This window comes from Balearica regulorum, chromosome Z, assembly GCF_011004875.1.
Source record: "Balearica regulorum gibbericeps isolate bBalReg1 chromosome Z, bBalReg1.pri, whole genome shotgun sequence".
NCBI classification, from domain to species: Eukaryota; Metazoa; Chordata; class Aves; order Gruiformes; family Gruidae; genus Balearica; species Balearica regulorum.
Window position 1 is genome coordinate 6,298,630 of NC_046220.1, and position 20,972 is coordinate 6,319,601.

The 20,972-nt window shown below is 41.7% G+C and overlaps 1 protein-coding gene across 3 annotated transcripts in view; it reads left to right on the forward strand.

The window, feature by feature from the left end:
• The first annotated feature begins 7,861 nt into the window (after nucleotides 1–7,861).
• The window catches only part of EDIL3 (EGF like repeats and discoidin domains 3), a 271,141-nt gene continuing 258,030 nt past the window's right edge, over nucleotides 7,862–20,972 (forward strand). The window contains exon 1 of one of the 3 annotated variants that reach the window (XM_075740487.1): nucleotides 7,862–8,291. In XM_075740487.1, the coding sequence (XP_075596602.1) occupies nucleotides 8,225–8,291 (67 nt within the window). In that variant the 5' untranslated portion in view covers nucleotides 7,862–8,224. The remainder of the gene's footprint in view (nucleotides 8,292–20,972) is intronic. The other 2 variants (XM_075740486.1, XM_075740485.1) reach the window with 2 other exon arrangements.

Genomic DNA, 20,972 nt, shown 5'->3' on the forward strand with positions numbered 1-20,972 from the left:
AAGGGGCTGTTGCTGCTGCACCTTGGCACAGCCTCTAAATGGTGCAGCCTCAACCTCCAGCCTCTGCAACAGCTGCCTGGAAAATACGTTTTGACTGTCAATAGAGATAAAATCAAATGAGACAAAACTAAAATTTATCAAAATTATCATGAGAATCAGAGTACTCATTGGAACAGTGGAGTCCCTGAGGGGGAGGATATGGTCAAGATACTTAACTGAAATACCAGAAAGCCATATGAAGCCTCTGTATTGCCTGAATGAGTAGGGTAGGAATCGGAGCATCTTGTGTTAGGCAAGTTTTCTGGCTAACAGAAACTAACTAACAATCTGAAAAGAAAAGAGGATCTTGTGTCATCTTTAGATGAGTATGCCCTTTTCCATCTTGCACAGAAATGTTCTACCAGTCATGAAATATACTACCTTTCAGAAATATAACTGGAACTAGCACATCTCCTTTCCTCAACTTTTTTTTTTTTTGTGTGTGTGTGTGATGAATATCAATTTTTAACACACATCTCTAGGTCTTACCTCAAGAAAAAACAAACAAACAAAAAATATTTTAAAAAAGAAAGAAAAAAATCCTACAAAACCAAGAACACTTAAAAATAATTTTATATGACAAGGAAAAGTTGTCATAAATTGAGACAGGATAGCTCTGTCAGTTCATTGAAGTGGGATAAAAGTATTCCTAAAATCTCTCACGCTGACAAATTCCAACTTGAATGATTTACAAAATGTCATGATAAGCTGCCAGCTCATCAGAAGATGAATGAAAAAGTTTTGCATAGTTGTCTTCTTGTTTCACACAAACCCAACAGTCGAAATCTATAAAGTGTATGCAACGTTAATTTGAAATGCATTCCACCATGAGAGACCAGGTGTCAAATGTCTCCTGGCTCTAATAATATTCACTTATTTTGAAACCACAAGATCTTTGGCTCAGTTTGCAGTTAAGTCTCTGAAATGCAGATGGCACTACTCCATTAAATACTTTATTGTGATTTAATGGTTCCTCCCCTGGGTTCTGAAATTCAGTGTGAATGAGCTGTTAAAACTAACTGTGCAATATAAGTGCTGAAAGTAAGACAAAAGAATTTTTAAAATTATGTTCCAAATATCTTTTTCTCTCTCAGAATAAAAAATCAACAGCAAAAATAACAACAAAAAGAAAAAAAAAAGGAATAAACTCTTCTTGTTTATTGGAATGATCTGCAAGAGCATATTTAGAGAGAAGCGGCCTTACACACTGTAAAAGCTGCTTACAGTTTAAATGGTTAATGCATATTGTTGCTATGATGAAAATATCTTTTGTAGGTGTGTGAAATAAACTCTTTCACTAAGTTAATTCATGGTGTTGTCCTTGGAATTCTAACATAAATAACAGTAGCATGCAGACCTTGGTGTAACACATTTAACTTTGCAAAATTGCAACCCCAGCGTTTCTGTACCATTGAAGAGAAAACAAAACAAAACAAAACAAAAACAAAACAACACCTTGGCCATTACAGACTTTAAGGTAGGAACTTCAGATTTGCCTCTAAAGAGCTGTATTTGGAATGCTATCAGCTTTTTTCTACTGCAGCCCTTTGTATTTTGTAGAAATTCAGCTTCAGTCTCATTTGATCAAGTGGTAGCAACACCAGGGAACACAGATTTCAAAGTCTGCAACATATATCGCATAAGAATGAATCCTTCCAGCTTCTGCAAACCTGGCTCACTGGGTTCCACTTCATAGATATTCCTGCAACGATTCAGGGTGCTAACAGGTCCCAATATTGAGGGATGAGAGGCAAGGCAAACTTTGGTTTCAAAGAACTGGTGCCCCTTTTTCTCTAAACAGCTGTTTAGAATGGTATATGTGTTTGGTAGCGACTTAATGCTGCCATTAATGATCAAGATTTAGCTTTGCCACAAAAGGGAGTACAAACAAGCAGGGCAGAACAATCTTTCCTAGCACAAGGCAGCCAATGAACAAATGGAGAAAACAGGAATCACACACCAGTGGAGTGAGAGACAAACGTGAAAAGGAGAGCGGTGTGCATTAACCTGTTTTCGTAAGGAACGGAGGTCTGGTCAATCGGTCTCTCTTCCACTGACTGATTTCCTTTAAGTACACGTTTGCAGCTGGAAACGGGATGCATGGAGGGCACAGAAACATAATATCTGAAATGCCAGTCAGACTCCTCCTCACTATCAAGTGCAAAAGCATTTTATAAACTGATGTAGGTGGCAAAGCATGGGGTTAGGCAGTGTCATGGACTCTCTAGGTGCTCATCGTTCTCTCAAGAACCACAGATACTCCATAGTCCTCTGCCAGAGGGACTTGCGCTCACCTGAGAACAGCAGTCTCACAGCATCACCACCTGTTGGTACAGGATCTTGAGCAGAAGCCAATTTGTACCCATATCAGAAGACACTATGTGCAGCTTGTTGTGAGTGACACTTTATAGGGGTGCATCTTTGACTTGTGACCTTCACATCAGCAACGCAGAGGAGTAATGTTAACATTTAACTCAGACCTTCCTATGTAGAAAGTAGAGGAACCACGTGGTGCTGGTGACGAACTCTTTGTAGAGGCAGTGGACAGACACACGTGCATTAGGACTCAGCTTCTACACACGTCCTACTGCTGTTGAAAGAACTACTGCTCACCATTCCCATAAATCTAAATTGCTAGCTCTTTTCCTTTCACAAGTAGGCAGGGAATAATTTCAGCTGAAATTAATTAGCATCTATTTCCACAACTTCAGTGGTGTGCAGAAGGATATGTAGAATAAAATGCAGGAATACTTCATTTCAGGGGTTGCTCTCACACCTTAGCCTGTGCACCCTTCTCCTCTTTTATGTTCTCATGCACATTACACATTCATATTATGGCTGGCAAAGGATTCATTTTAAAAGGTATTCAGACATTTAGCTATTGCATGGGATTCCTACATATCTGTCCTCTATAGAGAGTAAAGGCTTATTTCCAAGATAAAAGAAAGAGAATCAAAACCAATTATGGCACTGATTTTGTTGCCTCCTTTCTATAAACAGTAAAAAAAAAATCTATGCTACAAGCAAGGAAAAGTACTTTTTACATATATATATATATATGAAGTTTGAGTGTTTCCCTGTGTTGCTCAGCCCCTTTTCTCCCTTTCCTGTGATGCAGCATTACACGACACTTCTTCTGAACCAGAAATGTTTGAGGGAAGCAAGTTCTTCCATGCTTTATGCAACAAAAACCCACATTGACTTAACCGGAAACCTTGCATGTTGAAGAAGTTGGGGATCAGGCTCTGTCTGGGAAGAGATAAAAGAATTAATTATTTTCTTTTTCAGAGGCAGTGTCAAATAATAGTTCTGGCAGTGTTGTGGTGGTTGTGATAGACAGATGTAGTATCTGTCCTTTTCTCCAAGGCAAATATATGCCGATGACTTGCAGAATCAGAGTAGTAAGTTATGGTGAATGGTGTTTAACAAACCCCTGACAAACAAAGTACACATTATTAGAAAACATTATGGAAAGTTCTACTGCTTGTGTGCAGCAGTGGCTTTTTATAGCCCTAATTATAATTGAGGTGGCAATAAAATCCCTGCCTGTACACCCTGGGCTCTGAGCTTGTCCTGATCTGTTGCTTTAAGAAGGCTCAAATCTGGCCAGTGCTTTGATGGGAGCCAGTGATAAAGCTAATCTCCTAAGCAAAGCTGGTATCTGAGATACCCTAATGGTGTTATAGGGCAATTGACAGGTTACATTTATGTTTACTAGATGGCTTCTACTATTGGCAAGAGGTTGGTGAATAGTAAGTCTAAGCTCTTTTACTACTGCAGCACAGATGGGAGTTACTCGGTTCACCTGTTGTGTAACAAGTATTAGACCTTATGTTACTACTATTAAACAGTAAGCATTATTGTATTTCTTATGCTAAAAATGTGTTAATTTTGTGTTTTAAGATTTGTAGTTGTTGTTGTTCCTTTACTAATGGCTTGTTATCTAAGGGCAGTATGGCAAATGACATGGCTGCCTACATTTCTAATGGCTATAATTTTTTTCTTTTTGATGTACTGCAGGACTTCAAAGGGTTACTTTGAGCATTTGAGGTAGGACAGGAAATAATGCAGACAAATTGCGAGGAAAAATAAGGCACTAGTGAAAGGAAGATGAAGGAAAAAACTGGGGACATTACCAGCTGTGGAATAGCTCTTGCTCAGCGTCAAAGAAGCTGATAATGTTGTGTTTTCCCTTTGAAAATTAGCAGTTCTGTCTCTCTGCTCTACCCTTCCATTCCAGAAGATCAATAGGGATCCTTAGCCTAAGCATGGGCTGTTGCATATTTAGACAGTTTCCACAGTCCCTATCTGGTAATCCTGTTAGGCAGAAATCCCTGGTAAATAATGCTGATCATTTAGATGGAAGAAGTTAAAAAAATTGGATGCAAAAGAATTCTTGACCCTGAGTGATCCATAAACAAATAAAATAAATAGTTGGATATTAGAGTGCAGCTAATTAAAATTCAGCAGAAATTATCTTGAAGTGTGGAAACGATTTGGAAAATGAAAAGCGGTCTTTGTGTCCTATATTCACACAATGGATGGCAGAAAAAGGAAGACAGGATTAATCTCTGGCAGCTCTTGAGCCCATTTCAGTACTAAATTCCAGAACATGAAGCACATAATGAATTCGCATGACAGAAGGAAGAATTTTGCATTTCAGATAATTATCAAAATGCAAATGTAAGAATGTAATATTTATATACAATATATAAATATTAAAATCCATATAAAAGGTGAGAATGCCAACTTGAGCTGCAATGGCTTGCTCCATTCCAGTCCCATCTAGTCTATATTTCAGCCAAGTGCTTTCACCATTGGGAAGTCATTAAGGATTTGCAGATATGTAAGCAAATAAGGAAAAAAGAACCTTGAAGATGTTTCCAGGCCTGGGGTTTCCCATATGACAATGATGTTTACATACCTGTAGTACTTATATATGGTAGCAGAATCAGAAGGCAGTTTTTCCCACCATCAAGCGAGGCGCTTGCTTCAGGAAAGATGTATACCACAAATGGCAAAAATCCAGCATTTCTGAAACTTAGGGGATGACCAAGGATACCAGGTCAGCCTCTTCACCCAGCAGGTGAGGTCAGAGATCAGTCACTGTAGGCAGAGAGCGCTGTGATGTGCTGCAACCACAACAACCCTTATGACAGCACTGGTGATGTAGCACTGAAGAATTGTGGGTCCACAGCAAAACAGCATGGGGAATCTTCGGTAAAACTCAGGCTAGCACAGTAAATAGGTTTCACTTAACATATCAGAAAATCCGTATTAAGAAAACCTAGCTGCAAATAATTACTATATTTGAGCTGCAAGGAAGAAACAGTCTGTATCTCGGAGCCATTCTCACAGCACAGAGCTGGATCAGGGTATTGCATTGCTCGATGCTCAGAAAAACGACTGGGCTAGAAGGAAGGCACTGGATGAAGGGGAGCTCCTGCAGCATCCCCGAGTCAGGGTCCTTACCAAAACTCGGGGGAGAAAGTAGGGGGAAGCAGCACCTGAAGAGAATCCTGGCAGAGAGGGGCAGCAAGCAAGCTGCAGGAACAGTCTGATCACTCTGAGGTGGGGAGATAGAGCTTGTTGAATAAAACTTAATTCAAAATCCTAAAACAAAAAGGCATTGCACTTTAGGTAAGAACCAAACATAAAAGCCTTTTGTTGTTTCATCCCTTTTGGCTGAATAAACAATGCCTGGCTTTGAAGAAGCTATTTCTGTGTCATTTTAATCAGCTGCTAGTCACAGGCTCTCAGTGGAAAAAGGCTTCCCAGTACCAAATGTAGTTAGGCCCTTTAGATTTTTCCTAATTGGAGAAATAAAGGGGCTGCATTACTGGATTATTCCCTCAAGAAAAATTAAAAAAAAAAAAAAGGCAAGCCTGCCACTTGGGGGTGCAGGCATGCTGGGCTGCCACAGCAGCTCAAGTGCAGCTTGCCTTGTAATTATGACAGCTGGATTCTTGGTTGTAAAACAGAGATAAGCAGTAAAATTAACACTGTTATGGAGAAATGACGCATTAATATCAGGAGCTTTGTTAAGGCTTCCTAAATTTCCACTATCTCTGTACTGATAGTAAAGCCACTCTCAAGGAGAAATAGAAGTATTTTCTTTGCAGACAGTAGTTCTTCAGGGACATCTCTGGCATGGAAACTGACGTGGAAAATCCAAGTTGCTGTAGAAGTAGTGATGCAATCACAGAGTATGTCTGTGCAGCAAAATGAAGGCATGACTGGAGCCTATGCGAATGCTGCCAGTTGAATTACATGAGCGCATATAATAGTCAAAGTTTTGGTGAGTGCTACCAGCTACTGCATGTCCAGAGAGATATGCTGGACTAAAGCCCGTGCTAACATATCTTCTGTGCTAGTGTGGGCTTCATTAGTGTAGGGGAGGGTTTTTTTCCTTTATCTGTCCTAACCTGCTGGATGATTTTGCAGTGCCCCACTACTGGTGGCTGAATGCCACCAGAAAAGCTTGCACCTCCGCGATGGGTGAAGTGCATGCTTCGTGCGTGCACAGGTGCTCTGGGACTCTGGGTGTAAAATGCTCTTTATCAAGGTGTGATATTTCTGGTAATTTCTTAGCTTAACCAATGCAAAAAACTTGATCCTTTTAATTCTTTCCTGACAATACAATGTATTGAAACCGAAATATTTCAGGATGTGTCCTCTATCCAAGCCAGAACCAGGACAGAATGTCAGAAAGAAACACGATTAATCGCAAGCTCAGATGTAAAGCTAGAGCTTTAGGCAAGGGCTGTCACCCTGCCACTTACAGGGATCTAATGGTAGAGAAAAGGCTTGTGAAATGAAATCCTGGAAACTATTGTGAGATGCTAGCCAAAGTAGCCAACAGATTAGACGATTTAACGGGTCGTTTCCACCCTTAATTTCATGATGTCTCTGCTTGTTGTCATGCAACCAGCCCAGACGTTCAGGTTTTATCTACAGAACTGCTTCTCAACAGGCTAATGCTGTTAAGTGCATTCTTCTCACTCAGCAATTGCATTAACATTTAATATAATATTAATATGGACTCTTTTACTATGAGGGCATGTAGAGGGGATGCAAATTACAGATATAAAGTATCTGAAGAGCCTTTTGACTTAGATTGTGCAATTAGTGCTTATTTCACTCTTGTAGCTGTATGTACGCAGTCAGGGGGGAAAAAAAAATTAAAAAAAAGAGAGAAGTGGTCTGACATGGGACCTTCCCGTCCTCTACCTTGGACTATTTCTGAAATTTCACCACATTCTTGCTTTGCTTTCCTTTCAGTAACCGGCAGGATTATATCCTGCCTGGGGAAGGAGATGGAAGAACGGACACTTACATTTCATGTAAGTTCGCTATCTGGATGTTCAGAAAGGATTTTAAGTCGGCAGCTGAAGCAGCGCACAAGACGACACCCACAATACAAAAGTTTGCGGAGGCTATAATTAACCTCTGTGAACCAGGCCGGCCTGCGCCCATTGCCTAATAGAAGAGGGCAGCTACCCACACGGCCAACAACTGAACACGACATACTGATAAGTCGCGGAAGAGGAACGCCGGGGCTGCAGTCCTGAGCCCGCAGTCCCCGCAACCGGGACCTGAGGTCAGAGGGGCACGGAGCTTTGCTTTGGGGGAAAACCTCCGGCAGACGCCAGCACCTCGCCTCCCCGCTCTCCTCCCTCCCGGCCTTGCCGCTCTACTTCATTTCGCACCACCGCCCCGCCGCAGCAGCGGGGGAGGCGCGGCCGGGGAGGCGGAGCAGGTGCCAGGGTGTGCCGGGCAGCACCGCCCGCCGCCATCCCCCCCCCCCCCCCTCCCCCGGAGGAGCCGCTCGGGGCGCGCAAAGCGAGAGCGCGGTGCGGGCGGAGCGGACGCGGAGGCGCAGGAGGAGGAGGAGGAGGAGGCGGTGGTGGCCCGCCCGCGGGACGGAGGCGGCCGTCCGGGCCATGCTGGAGGCGCGGCGGCACCTGGCGGGCGCGCAGAGCCGGCGGGCGGCGGGGCAGCCTCTTCGCCGCTGCTAGGGCGGCGGCAGCGGGAGCCGCGGCGGGGGCTGAGCTCGGTCGGGGGCCGCGCCGCGTCGGGAGGGACCTTCGCATCGCCTCGCCTCGCCTCGCAGGGCGGAGGCACAGCCACCGCCCGCCGCCTTCTTCTTTCGACAGAGGCGGTGCGGCCGCGGAAGGAGAGGACCATGAGCCGCGCGGCGCTGGTCTGGCTGGTGCTCTGCGGGAGCCTGGGGGTGCCGCGCCTCGCCCGAGGTGAGGGGACGGGGGACGGGGACCGGCGGGGACGGGGGTCGGGGCCGCGCCGGAGCTCTCGCAAAGTCAGAGCCGAAGTACGCGGAGGGACCGGGAAGGCGCGACCGGCGGGCGGATCGCAACCGGGTGCCTTCGTCTGGGCTTGCCTTTTTTTAAAAAAAAAAAAAAAAAAATTAAAAAATACTTATCTCTACATTTTAAATAGAAGTCGACGAAAGATTCATCCTCAGACATGCTCTGTTTTCAAACTACGCTTAATTAGAGGGGAAAGAAATGCCGTGAGAGCTTAAATGTAATCCAGATGAGCGGCTGAGAAGATTTAATAATATCCGCAGAGCTGTCCACATCTTTTCTCTTTCTCCCCCCCCGCCCCCCCAACCCTCCCCAATCACCGGTCTTCATTTTAATTTGAAGGCTGTTAGCCCTGAGACGGAGATCCGGCAAACCGCGGCACAGTTTGCAAACACGTTCGAGGGCTTTAGCATCTCGGCAGCAGTGAACAGCTCTTGTCAGGCGACCCTTTTCCTGTCTCCCTCTAACTAGGGCATCTCCATCTAAAGCACCATCGGCGCCTTCTTTGTGTATCATCCCCCAAAAAAACAAAACCCAACCCAAACAAAAAAAAACCCGAAACCCCACCGCAGAAAAATAACTTTAGCGCTCTTCGAGTTCTCTTTATTACTATTATGAATGTTAATTCAGTGCAGTCTAAATGAGTTTTCCTTCCTCGCATTAAAAAAGTTGTCGGAGCTCGTCTTGCAACGAACTGAACGTCGTGAGGGGGCGAGGGGGGGGACGGGTTCCACAGCATCAGCTCTTGTGAAGGCGAAGGGGCCGGCGGTGCCCGGGCTGCCCCAGTGGGGAAGGGGCCGGGGGCGGTGGGAGCTGACCTGCCGCCCGTCCCGTCCCGGGCGCTCCGGGTGCCGCCCCGATGCTCCCCGCCGAGGCAGCCGCACCGCCGTCGGGGAAGGGGCTCAGTCCCCGGGACCGCCGTCGGTCCCTTCCACACCGCCACCCCCCTCCCTCCCCCTCGCCCCGCAGCACGAAATCCTCCGTGGGCAGCCCCCGTCCCGCCTGGGGGCTTACCCCTGCCCCACCACCCCCGCAGGCACTTTTCGCCCTCTGCCAGCTCCAGACGTGCCCCAGTGCCCGGGCTGTTTCTGTCGCTGGGCTGGAGGGAATCTCTCGGGATTGGAGACCTTTTCATCGTCCTAGCTGTATCTTCCCGAAGCTTAGTAGAACAACTGTTATCCTAATGAGTAAAGGAATGTTTCCATTGACTTTTAGACCTGTTCCCGTCATTATTCACGTTTTTTTATTTTAAAATGAAACCAATGTATCAGTAACATTGAATATTTTATTAGATCTTAAATTATTCAGCACAGTGGCTTCTTAAAATCCAATAACATTCACATAGTTGCAGTGAGCATGTGATAGCTTATGCAATATATGTCCTTGTACCTGCAGTTTATGTCCGGAATCTCTTCAGCAAAAGGTACTGTATCTGCCACAAAGTCTGGACTTGTCATAAATACTTTGTATTGGGCTTCTGTAGGACTTCTCATAGTTCACATTTTCTCATTTATGTCTACAGTATTGCCATGGTTTTTGGTAACTTCAGAAAAGAGAGAACTTCATAGATTTTCTAGTAGAAGCAAAATAGGAAAGAAAAAAACCATTTGCTCTGTGATTGCTTAAGCTGTAGTTGTTCAGTTAAAGATTTGTCCTTGGCTTTCAAAATGAAACAGAAGAAAATTATACAGTCTTTCCTTTTATGCTGAAACAGAATAAAACGTTGCTTGACAGGTCTGATATACTGGGTTAATTTTGCTCGCTGTCATAACGTTTACTTTTAATAGATCCTCTCGAAGTTATCATGACTGTAAGCACAGTAAGTAACTGAAACTCTTTAGAGAGCAGGTTTTGAACAGTGCAAAACTTTTTGTGCATTGTTTGAACATTACTTGCTGATGAGTTCATTTGCATAATAGGGTACAATGAAAACCTATGATACTGTCATCTATGCAGTGGCCAGTTCTTCCCTGTCTTCTTTTGGTATAAATTCCAACTGAACATTAAAGTTAAGTCATATGGGTAATTTCTGACCTGTGTTTTAAGTCTACTGTTGAAGAAATATACCAACTGCTTTTTTATTTGAGCTCTGAAAAGTAATGGTGGAGATCAAAATACTGTTTATTCATCACACCTTAAAAACCTCTTTTGCCTTCTGTGTTTACAACACATGCATAGTGTATCAGCGAGTGGGGTTTTTTTTGGTTTGTGTTTTTTGTTTTTTTTAAAAAGGGGAGAAAGATAGAGATCGTAATGATGATGGTGATGAAAAAGTCATCCCAATGGAAGATTGGCATTTTCTTCTTTGTGGCCGGTCTGATAAATTTGCAATCTCATCCACTGTAACAGGAGTCTGATCTTCAGAGACGTGTTTATATGCATGTGTATGATGAAACTAAGCTTCAAGGGTGCAGTGACTTCTACTCCTTAGTTTGCAAGAAAGATGCAGATGCATTTTTAATAAGGAATATCCTTTTATATGTATTTCAAAACAGCTGTAAGGTTTTACATTTGCTGTTGTTGCTGTTCCTTGGTCAAATTCGAACGCAAGCCAATCTGATGTTCAGCCGTCTAGTGGACAGACAGTAACTACAGGAGTGACTACAGAGACTACAAGATATTGTTTCAGATGGAAGAAATATAGTGCATCTCATCTCTAGTAATAGATGGTTTCTGGGAACCGTGTATTTTTTTTAGGAACAAATAAGCAAATACATTTCAGAACAGTCTGAAGATTGGGGTCAAATGAAAGGAAAATATAATTTAAAACTGATGGCTGTTTTAGTCCCCAGATTTACCTCATGGAGTGGGGTAAGCTGATCGGCTACAGAAATGGTACTGTAAGTGCATAGCAAGTTGTATATTCCATGTCCATGTCTTAAAAGTCTTTGCAACGTGATCTTCTGAAGATTTACCATTTGAATTGTCTTCATTAAGAAGGTGATCCTTAAATCGTATCATGCTTTTTCACTTAGGTTGTTGCTGAATTTTTATGTAAGGGTGGCCTAAAAATGATACTGACATTGTCAAAACCAGGCAAATCCAGTTCTGTGTTTTATGACTGTGTCCTGTGAGCCCGAGATAAAATATTTCGCAACTTTCAAGGAACTGTGTCAAAGATGTTGCTTTTTCTCCATTACAGTGGGAACCTTCACTCTCTCTGAGGCTTAGAAGTTTCTATAAAGCCTCTTTCTGCAGCTGGAATGAGCTGCAAGGAGTAAAAGTGGTGAGAAACAAGAGAGGTAAACTGTAGCTTTGTTCTCATGTAACTATACCGAAAGACTGAAAAGATCACGGACACTTTTAAAGACCTGTCTTCTGTTTTACCAAATGCCTTTGCATCTTTGGACAGCACCTGCTTCTGTACAAACTGCTGACAGTGTGACCCTGCATAATGATTTTCACTGTTCTTTTAACAAATTACATTTGTATTCAAATTGATTTTCCATGACTGCTCATATAGCCTCCAGAAAGCATATAGCAGATACAGTATTGCATGCTGTACGTGTCTGGTCAGCCTAGGATAGAATCTGATGTCAAGCCATGCATTGTTATAACTGGAATTAATAGTCCTGGTAGTATTCGTTAGGGTTTTTTAAGTGTCCGACTTCCTTTCTCTGCCCTTTATGTCTTTTTGCAAAGGGTATACTTCATACAAGGTTGTGTATCAATAGTAGCATAGTGAAAGGAGCACTCTCTTTTCTTCCCTCCTCCACATTTTTCCAATTACCATCCAGTTGAAAATCAAGGAAATGATCCACTTCGGAAGTTATTTCAAAAGACAGTCACTTTTTATTAAGAGGTTGATTTTTGTGCCTTGAATTAGCTGTTTATAAAGCACATGTCCGTAAAGCAGCAACAACAATCTCACAGCCTGATACCTCTTCAACGTAAGTAAAGGTACCGGGAGAAGCGGCATTTAAGAAATTGCAAGAGTCAGAAATAAATCTATGTTATTCTCAAATGTATTGTGAGTCACATAGGAGTTAGCAGATTACTATTTTCCATTTTTTTAGATTTTTACACATTTCAGACTTACATAAGCCACAGAGCAAGGAGTATTTCTGAAAACTTAGGGGATGATCAACATTGTATTACAAGTCATGTTTGGCTTCTTTGTAGCATACTCGAAACCTACCTACCTCAAGTCCAAAAGAATATGGGTTGAACATCAAAACAGTATTTATTTATTTCAGCTTTCAAAACAGGTTCACGGTGAAAATACGAGTTTAATTTTTCTCAGTCAGATGATACACTAGAACATGAAAGATGAGTTGAAGGATTCAAACACAAATAAGGGTTTAAAGGACCTTAACATATGCATACTTAAAACCGCTGGAAGATGTCTCATATTGGAGGACCTACATACATTTTCTGTTTAAAGGGAATGAAGGGAGGAAGTACGGGGAAAGCCAATACCAGCCTGAATTCAGTGTGTTACATCAACCCGAGGAACAAGTGATAGTGGGTCTAGGTTTCTTTTTTTACAAGAAACTTCGATTGTGCAAGATCTTACCTTGGAGTGAGAGCGGCTCATTATGTGTAGTGACAGTAGGGTATGGCTAATTTTCTAAGGTTGTGGTCTGTAGGGGGTAAAGCATCTTTTGTGCCATTCGTATTGCAGGACCAGAGGGTGGACCTGTTCGAACACTGCAGTTGCAGACATGGATGCTGGATATTATTGAAAGCAGGGGCCGAGCTGGCGGCTGGTGTGTCCCAGAAATTTGTAGGCACAGAATTTTGTGCATGTCTTTTCATGGTTTGGGATTTTATCAAATTTCAGTCTTGCTGTTGTGGGAATACACTTACAGTTTGGTGGTTTGTTGGTTTTTTTTTCGTTTGTTTGTGTGGGCTTTTTGTCTTTAATCAGCAAGCTGTGTTACCTTGCATCACAGTGGGGGTGTTCTATTTTCATTTTTAAAAGCTGAGAAATGAAACAGACGATGGTTATCTAATAAAGTGTCTAGCTAAGCTAGCTAATAACTACAGTATGTGTGGATGCATTATATGAAACGTGAAAAAAAATTTACATTCTATACAGTGCCTATATGCATACATACTATATTGTGTGTATATCCACACTTTAGATAGCGTACAGAGGAATTATATTCACTTATGTACCGCACATCTAGTCTGATACTTCCTAAAAGTTTGGGTAGTGTTAGATAAACTTCATTGTTCTATGAATTCAAGATTCATCACTCTGTATTTCAAGTCAAAATTCGTTATATTCAACAAAAGCAATGAACGCCTAAGGCTGTTTTCTGAGCTTCCCAATAGTATTCCTCGCTTCACTTCCCCCAACTTTTTAATAAGAGGCTACTTGTAGAAAAGGCTTTTTATGACAATGAGAGTTTGGTGAAGTTGTTTGAAAATACAGAAGAAAGTATTCATTTGTCTATGCCATTCAAATGGAGAATCCTGGCGTATCTTAACTATACCACTCGTGGCAGCAGAATATCAAATTTTCAGTTTTAGGAGTTATGATTTTAACCGCTATATTTAAAGCAGGAAACTCAAGTGTGTGGATGATGGCAGGGAGTAGCAGCAGATGGATAAACAGGCGCAAGAAGATCTGCTCTCCTTGTGCAGAGCCCAGGCAGGAGCTTTGCACATCCCCACACCAAATGAAGGTGTGAGTAAAAGATGTGCAACTGCTTCGGTTTCTTGGGTCGTGTGTGACCCAAGAGGGAAGAGGGAGGGCAGCCAGGGCACTTTTGCCTTCCACTGGAGGAGGTGGGAGCTTCGGTGTGGGTGTGCCTTGTCACCTGTCATCCCAAGTGGTGTGTGGGAGAGCAGGGGCAGATCCAGAGGTGTAACCTGTCCAGCAGGCAATGTCTGCATCAAGTGGTGAGTCTTGGTTAAAGCTATTGAGAAATTTACCATCAAAAATACTTCATCAGAACATATAAGAGTTCAACCAGTAATCCATTTTTCCTTCCTACTCCAGTGTTTTAGCTTGCCCACCTAGGACACAGACAGCATGAGTTCAACTTGACTATTAAGTGGTTCAGACTATGGATTTGAATCTGAAAGTTTCAAATTTTTTATTTTAATACAGGGCAGGACTTTTTCAGTGGTATGCAAATATCCTTCTTTTCCTTCCTCCTGTTCCAGTCCCCTTGCAACTCATTTTTTCCTTAATTGTTTTCAGTTTTAAACAACACAAGGCGTTTGTGCATAGCCAGATTGTGGCCCTACTATAGGATAAAGCTACAGTTCAGACACAGGGCTTTTTTCGTGTGTCTTTTGAGTATTCTCACAATAGTAACTTTTTGACAGAGACAAAAAAACACTAACAACCTACAAGAGATGATTGCTTTGCCAATTTTTAGCTGCAGTAATTTTATTTGCCATGCTTCTGTGTAGGGAGGCTGACAAAATTTCTACAAAAACTGCTTTTTTCCTATCATTGTCAAGATGCTGTGTCAACCTGTATAATTATAGAGAGCTGTGACAGCAGTGCGTAAATAACAGTAATTTCTGCCATCTGATTACTCATGTCTTAGGTTTCTACAATAGTGAAGCTAAAACAGACAATCTAGGAAATAATTTTGGCTGAGACACATATATGCCATGTGTGAGTGTGAAAAAATAGAAAATAAAAGACATTTGATTTTTTTTATTTCTAACATTTACATCTTTCAGTCCATGTCTCCCTCATGTACGACAGCCTCTATCACTGCTGGATATCATTGCATACAACCAGCCCCTTTAATCCAAGCTTCCTCTCTGATTATTCTCTATTACAGTCCCATAGGCCATACTGCTTTAATCTGTTTGCCAGTTTTTTGTTTTTCTAGTTAAGTATTATGTTTGCAGACAGTAGCCTGGGCTCTGAGGCTGACTTTTTTTGTTTGTTTTGTTTTTTCTCTCTCTCACACCCTTTGCAGCTTGGGCTTTTGGAACAGAGATAGAGAAAATATTATTTGCTATGTAGCTTATCAGATTCCTTACTTGTGTGAGGAATTGTACAGTATTGCCTTACAAGGGCTTTTCTAGGTTAAAATCAAAGACCTAGTAGCTGATTGCTTTCAGATACTATTCCAGAACTGTTTTAAAATCACTGAACGTCCATTTCTTTGAACAATTTTAAGGGACAATTAGATTAATAGTGTGAATACTGCACAGTGTGGATGGGGAAATGATGTGCTGTTGTCATGGGAAGAAGCTAAAATGACCTAGTAATTCTTTTCTCTGGTACGTCCTATATATATTTCTTTAATGATATTTTTGGCTAATTTCTTTGATGTCATTTTTTATGGCTTACCTTCTGACCTCGTACAAAGTGATGCATCATTTATAGGTAGTCCTTCAGGATAAATATCAACCTCTTTAATAACAGCTTTCATTTTCCTGGGTGTGATCAAGCCCATCCTATTGTAACCTCTGGACTTTCTTCACCAGGCTTCTCTTTAACCTGGTGTCCTTGTTCAAGTGCATGTTTTAGAAACTTCTCTAAGACATGCTGCATTTTTGTATGGTTGCACACTTACACATACATTTGCACTGGTTCCTTCCTATGGTGGTTTTACTTAACCTCAAAGTCTTCAAATGTGGGTCTTGTGGATCAGCTGGTTACTAAAGCCATAGTGGACAACCAGAGATCAACAAAAAAAGGTAATTGAAGTAACGTCAGACATACTAGGGCATGCAGTCTGTTCTTTTGTGAAATCAGCTAGAGTAAAGTGTGATTGACTATGTGTACTGGCTTAATGTGATGAATACATATATATTGCTTCACACAGCAAGAGCAGTTATTACTCTAGTATGCCTCAGTATTTTTCAGTATAGTTCAATAATTATGTGCTGATACATATTGAAAATGCTGAGTGTGAGTAAAGAGTAGTAAAAAAAGAGTAGTAGAAGGTGCACCTCTGACACGTGGGTCAGAGCTTCCTTGCCACTGGAGGGGTGAAACAACGGTCTAGTCTGTAGGAAACTTTGTAAGTGTCCATAGTATGTTACTGCTAAACATCAGCTGAGACGAGCAACACTGCCATGTGATATTTGACAGTATGGTCAAGCCCATCTAATTGCTCTTTTCTACTGACTTTTCCCTAATTTCAGCACTGATGATAGCCTTATACACAGCAATCAAAAACTTCGTTTCTATGCCATGCTAGTTTCCGAGTAGTTTAACTTGTTGGGATGACTTAGGGCAGGACCAGGCCAGCTCCACAACTGGTGCAAGGAAGGGTGATGGGAAGAGGGAGGGAGGAATGAGTGGCACAGGGCTGTTGGACACCAGATGTGTCCTCACCTGGTTCCTTCAGGAGGAAGTTAGAGACAGTTTTCTCACTGACAGCTTACACATTTTTTGCCAAGAAATATGTTTCTGGACCTACTCCTCCAAGTGCTTGCTGGGTCTCAGTGTGTGCATGTCCCAAGTCTGTTTTTCAGTGCCAAGCAGCTGAACGTAAACCATTTTGAGCAAGGAGACAAGCTCACTTGCTCCCCCACCCTACTCTTAAGGCACAGAACGCCACATTTCTGCCTGCCTTGTGTATAGCTATATATAACACTGTGGAAACCGGGTACAGAAATCAGACCCATGAGTATGCATTGCGTTCCTGTCTGCAGGATGGCTGTAGCCAGAGGAGGAACTTATGCATTTCTCATGCCATCTCCCAGTCCTGAGTATCTGCATGCTGCCTCACCATCCTGGGGCCAATCAAGTGTTAATTAACTAAACTGTCCTGGTAGGTTATTTTGATGAGGACAGATTACAATGTTTTTCTTCCCTAATTATTTTGTGCCAAATATTTATCTTGTGGATAAAGATCTCTCCTTGGCCATGCAAAGCACGTGAGGCTCAGGAGCTCCCTGTGTGGTCTCAGTAAAACTGAAGGACCTGCTTGCCTTTGAGTTCTGTCCTGGCTTATTTCTAAGCAAATAAACTGCTTTAAAACTACAGGTGAATAGATGTGGTTCTGGGTCCACCATTCAGACCAACTGAAGGCTGAGCCGGAAGAAAGAAGAAGCCAAAATGACTGAGTAAAATCACTACGTGCTTCAGCTACTTCATGAAGAAAAAGAACTCTTCAAACTGTTAATATTTTTTTTCAGTTGTTTCACAAGGGCTTCATGCGTATGTGTGCAAATAAACAACCTTACCAAGAAGTGTTGTGACCTTCCCAAGTGGCAGTGTCCCTTTAGTCCAGTGTCACACACCAGCCCTGTGGGAGATGTGTCTCTTCCTAAGGTCTGAGACTGGCGATTGACTAATTTTGACCCATTCATCTGCTGCTTGATTGGGTTTTTTGATAGATAAGTTTTGGTTTGTTTTTTTATTTCCTGTAGACAGCAAATAATTAAAAAACAGTACATGGGTTTCTTTTCCAGTAATGAATTGTGGTTATGGCATTATACTTGTAGAAAAATCTGGACAGAATTTTAAATCCCAGCTACATGTTCTTTTAGGGCAGAGGAGGGAAGAAGGAATATCCCAAAACTGTACCCCAACTTCACTGGAATAAAGATGAGGCTGATTTAATTATAATCAGTTTTCTGAACTGGGCTTTACTCTGGAGCAGCACTGTTTTCAGAGCTGAAGAATTGCAACAAGAAATACAATAAGTGTTCTTCTTTTATGTTTTTTGGCGATTCAGGAAGCTGCTCTTTCACCCTATAAATGTTCTAGTCTGGCAGATAATCATAATGTCTTGTGCTAGCATCTTTTATAACAATCTTTTGTATCTTGTGACACATCAAGCTTGTTTTGTTTTGTTTGCCCCTTTCTTCTTGAAGTGTGTGTACCTTCCAGATGATACAGAGAGCATCCCTGAAGTCTGAAAACAAAGGTCAATACATCACATAGAAAGGCTTCTACCTTTAAGAGAAATAATGAGATTTGATGACTTATGTCTGCTAAAAGCTATGATGTTAGGTCTCCTGTAGTGCAAGCTCTGCCTTGCAAGCATTGCAGCTGCTTGCATATACATTTCAGTGCCTGTGTGAGAAGTGTTAGCGTACTGGTACTATTTACCCAAAGAGTTGCAGCGATCTCACAAACAGGTAATCATCTGGAATTGCTGTTTCAGGAGAAGTCTCAGTTAATGTTATTCAGTGTTCTCACTTTATTACTGTATGTGCAAGAGATTTTTAATTTCTATTTTCAAAATGAGGCATTAGAAGCTTTTAAAATTCAAATTGCAAATGCCCAGTCTGTGTACAGCATGGTATATGTATTTTGTAACAGTTGGAAATTTTTAAAAGCCTTTAATATAGGATCTCAGAACAGATTTTCTGTAGAAAAAGTAGCTTCAAAAAAGGTATGGTTTTGTTCTGCCCCATTTTCCTGTTAAGATACAGCAGTAAAATTACTGAAGATTTTAGACATATTACATCTGTTCTTTGAAAGAGAACAGCATAAAAGACATAAAATTACTGTTCTGGTAGATTACAAGCTGTAGTGTGTATCTGCTGAAATTGGCTTTATGGAAGCTGCTTCTTCTACGTTGATGTAGTTTAAAAATAAAATACTAACTTCTTTTGTGTCATACCCTCCCTGAGTAATGGAATAACTCTGTATTGCCTCTGCTTTTCAGTCACATGAGGTTTGCCCAGAGTTTTGGCTTTGGAGAGCACCCTGAAGGCCACAGATGGACATCACTCTACCAGTGACTGATCAAGGAGTAGGGTCATTCCTATGCCATGTACTTCCTGTTGCTGTCTGGGTGGAAGGGGACAATATTTAGTCTTGCCTCTCTTTAAGGCGCAGTATTTCTCTTACTTTCCTGGTGGAAATGAGGACTCGGAAGAATTTGTATCTCAATGGAGTTTGTGGTATATTGCCAGTCCTGTTCATGGAGTAGCATAGATGTGTCATCACATGATCCTGTCAGAGCTCATGGGTAGTCTGGTGTAAATGGCAGTGGCATGCATTGCAAGTGGGATGTATTAGCTGGTGGTGATGAGGCATTACTGTACTACTGTGTAATTTTTGTGGTGGCTTGTGGCTTTTTCTAACATACCTATAAGTACTAACACAGGACATAAATGTAGACCATTTATGTTCTGCAATATTCACCAAAAGGTGTAGACTGATGGTGATGTTTGTAGATAAAACAGGCTTCTGCATTCAGTACAGCTATCTCAGGCTTGCCAAAAAATTTCTGGGAGCATTTCCCTGCATTAGAAATGACTATATTTATCCTTGGTATCTGTGTAGTGACCTAGTTTGTTTATCACTAACTACCTTGAATTTCTAGGCCACATGTACTCTTGTCTGGAAGATTTAAAGAAGAGGTTTGTTCTTGGTTGGTTTTTTTTTTTATTGTTGTTATTTTATTTTGGTTTGGTTTGGTTTCTTTGGTGGGAAGAGGTGTAATTCTCTTTTGTTTACCTGGATTTTTTGTTTCTTCAAGCTTGAGGTTTTTACGAGGTCCTACTTTTTTTGCTTTACACAAAGGTTTTACATGGAATTTTTATCTTTTCCTGAAACCCTCCTGATAAATTGAAAGCTTTCTAATGGTTCTGAAAATTAGCAGTGTTACAAACCATAATGGCCAAGGAGTAGAGTCAGCTGCAGCCACAGTACACTCAGGGAGGGAAACACAGACAAAAGGCTTCACTCTGTCAAACACAGTGTTATTTGAAAGTGGTTCTCATGTTTCAGATTTATATTGTATGTTAACCCATTGCTTCTTTTCTCTGCTATTTTATCCCTTTTCCTTTTTCCATTCATAATGTTGAACTGACTTCAACTCCTGGATTTTTGATTTTCAGTTGATGGTTCAAAGACCAAGGGCCCTGGTCGATGTTAATCCAAACTTGATGTTGAAAGTAGGTTGCTCTTCATATTTAACTCTTTGAGGAATATGGATTTTTTTGGCTTCTCTTGGTTTCAATAACACATTCTTGTGAATACAGCAGAATAACTTTACACCAGAGCTTCCTCTAGATTAATGTCTGCAGCTTTGCCAAAAATATTATCTGTATTGCAAGCTGTCACTTCATGTCCAAACTGAGTAATTAAATCTTCAAATCAGATGTGCGGTTTTTTTATTATTATAAACATAGTTTATGATTTTATGGTTTCACAGAACCTTCGGGAAAGAGCTGCAGTACAGCTCGTTAGAGAATGGGCTAAAACCTCTCTGAAATTTTGGATTGTTATATTACATTTACAGATGTGGACTCCTGTCTCTGAGGCAAAAACTGCCAGTACTGCATTAGGTGTGTTTGTGCCTTAATGACTTCCCTTTATGATCTGATCTGGGGCCTTTAATCTGGGTTGCTTGACAGCAATTATATAGAACACCTATCAGCTTTTTTAGTGCTAGGTGGTGAAATCATCCTTTTGCACTAAGCCAGTTGAGTAACACTATGCGTACGTGAAATGATCACCACTGTCTTTCAAATGTAGGTGTTGTAGGTGGCCATTTTTTCTTGGGAAAACATGGTTCATTTATTTTTATGTGCCAAACGAGACTGCCTCTGGCATGGGCTGGACCAGTTACTCTGGTAGATCAGAAACCTTGACCCGGGTGAAAGGTACTGCAGGAGGATGCTGGAGATGCCCAGGGTGGGGCCTTGTCTGCCAGGGTGTGCTCTGTGCCCTCAGAGAGGACAAAATAAGAGATTAACGGAGTCTTTCAAAGACAC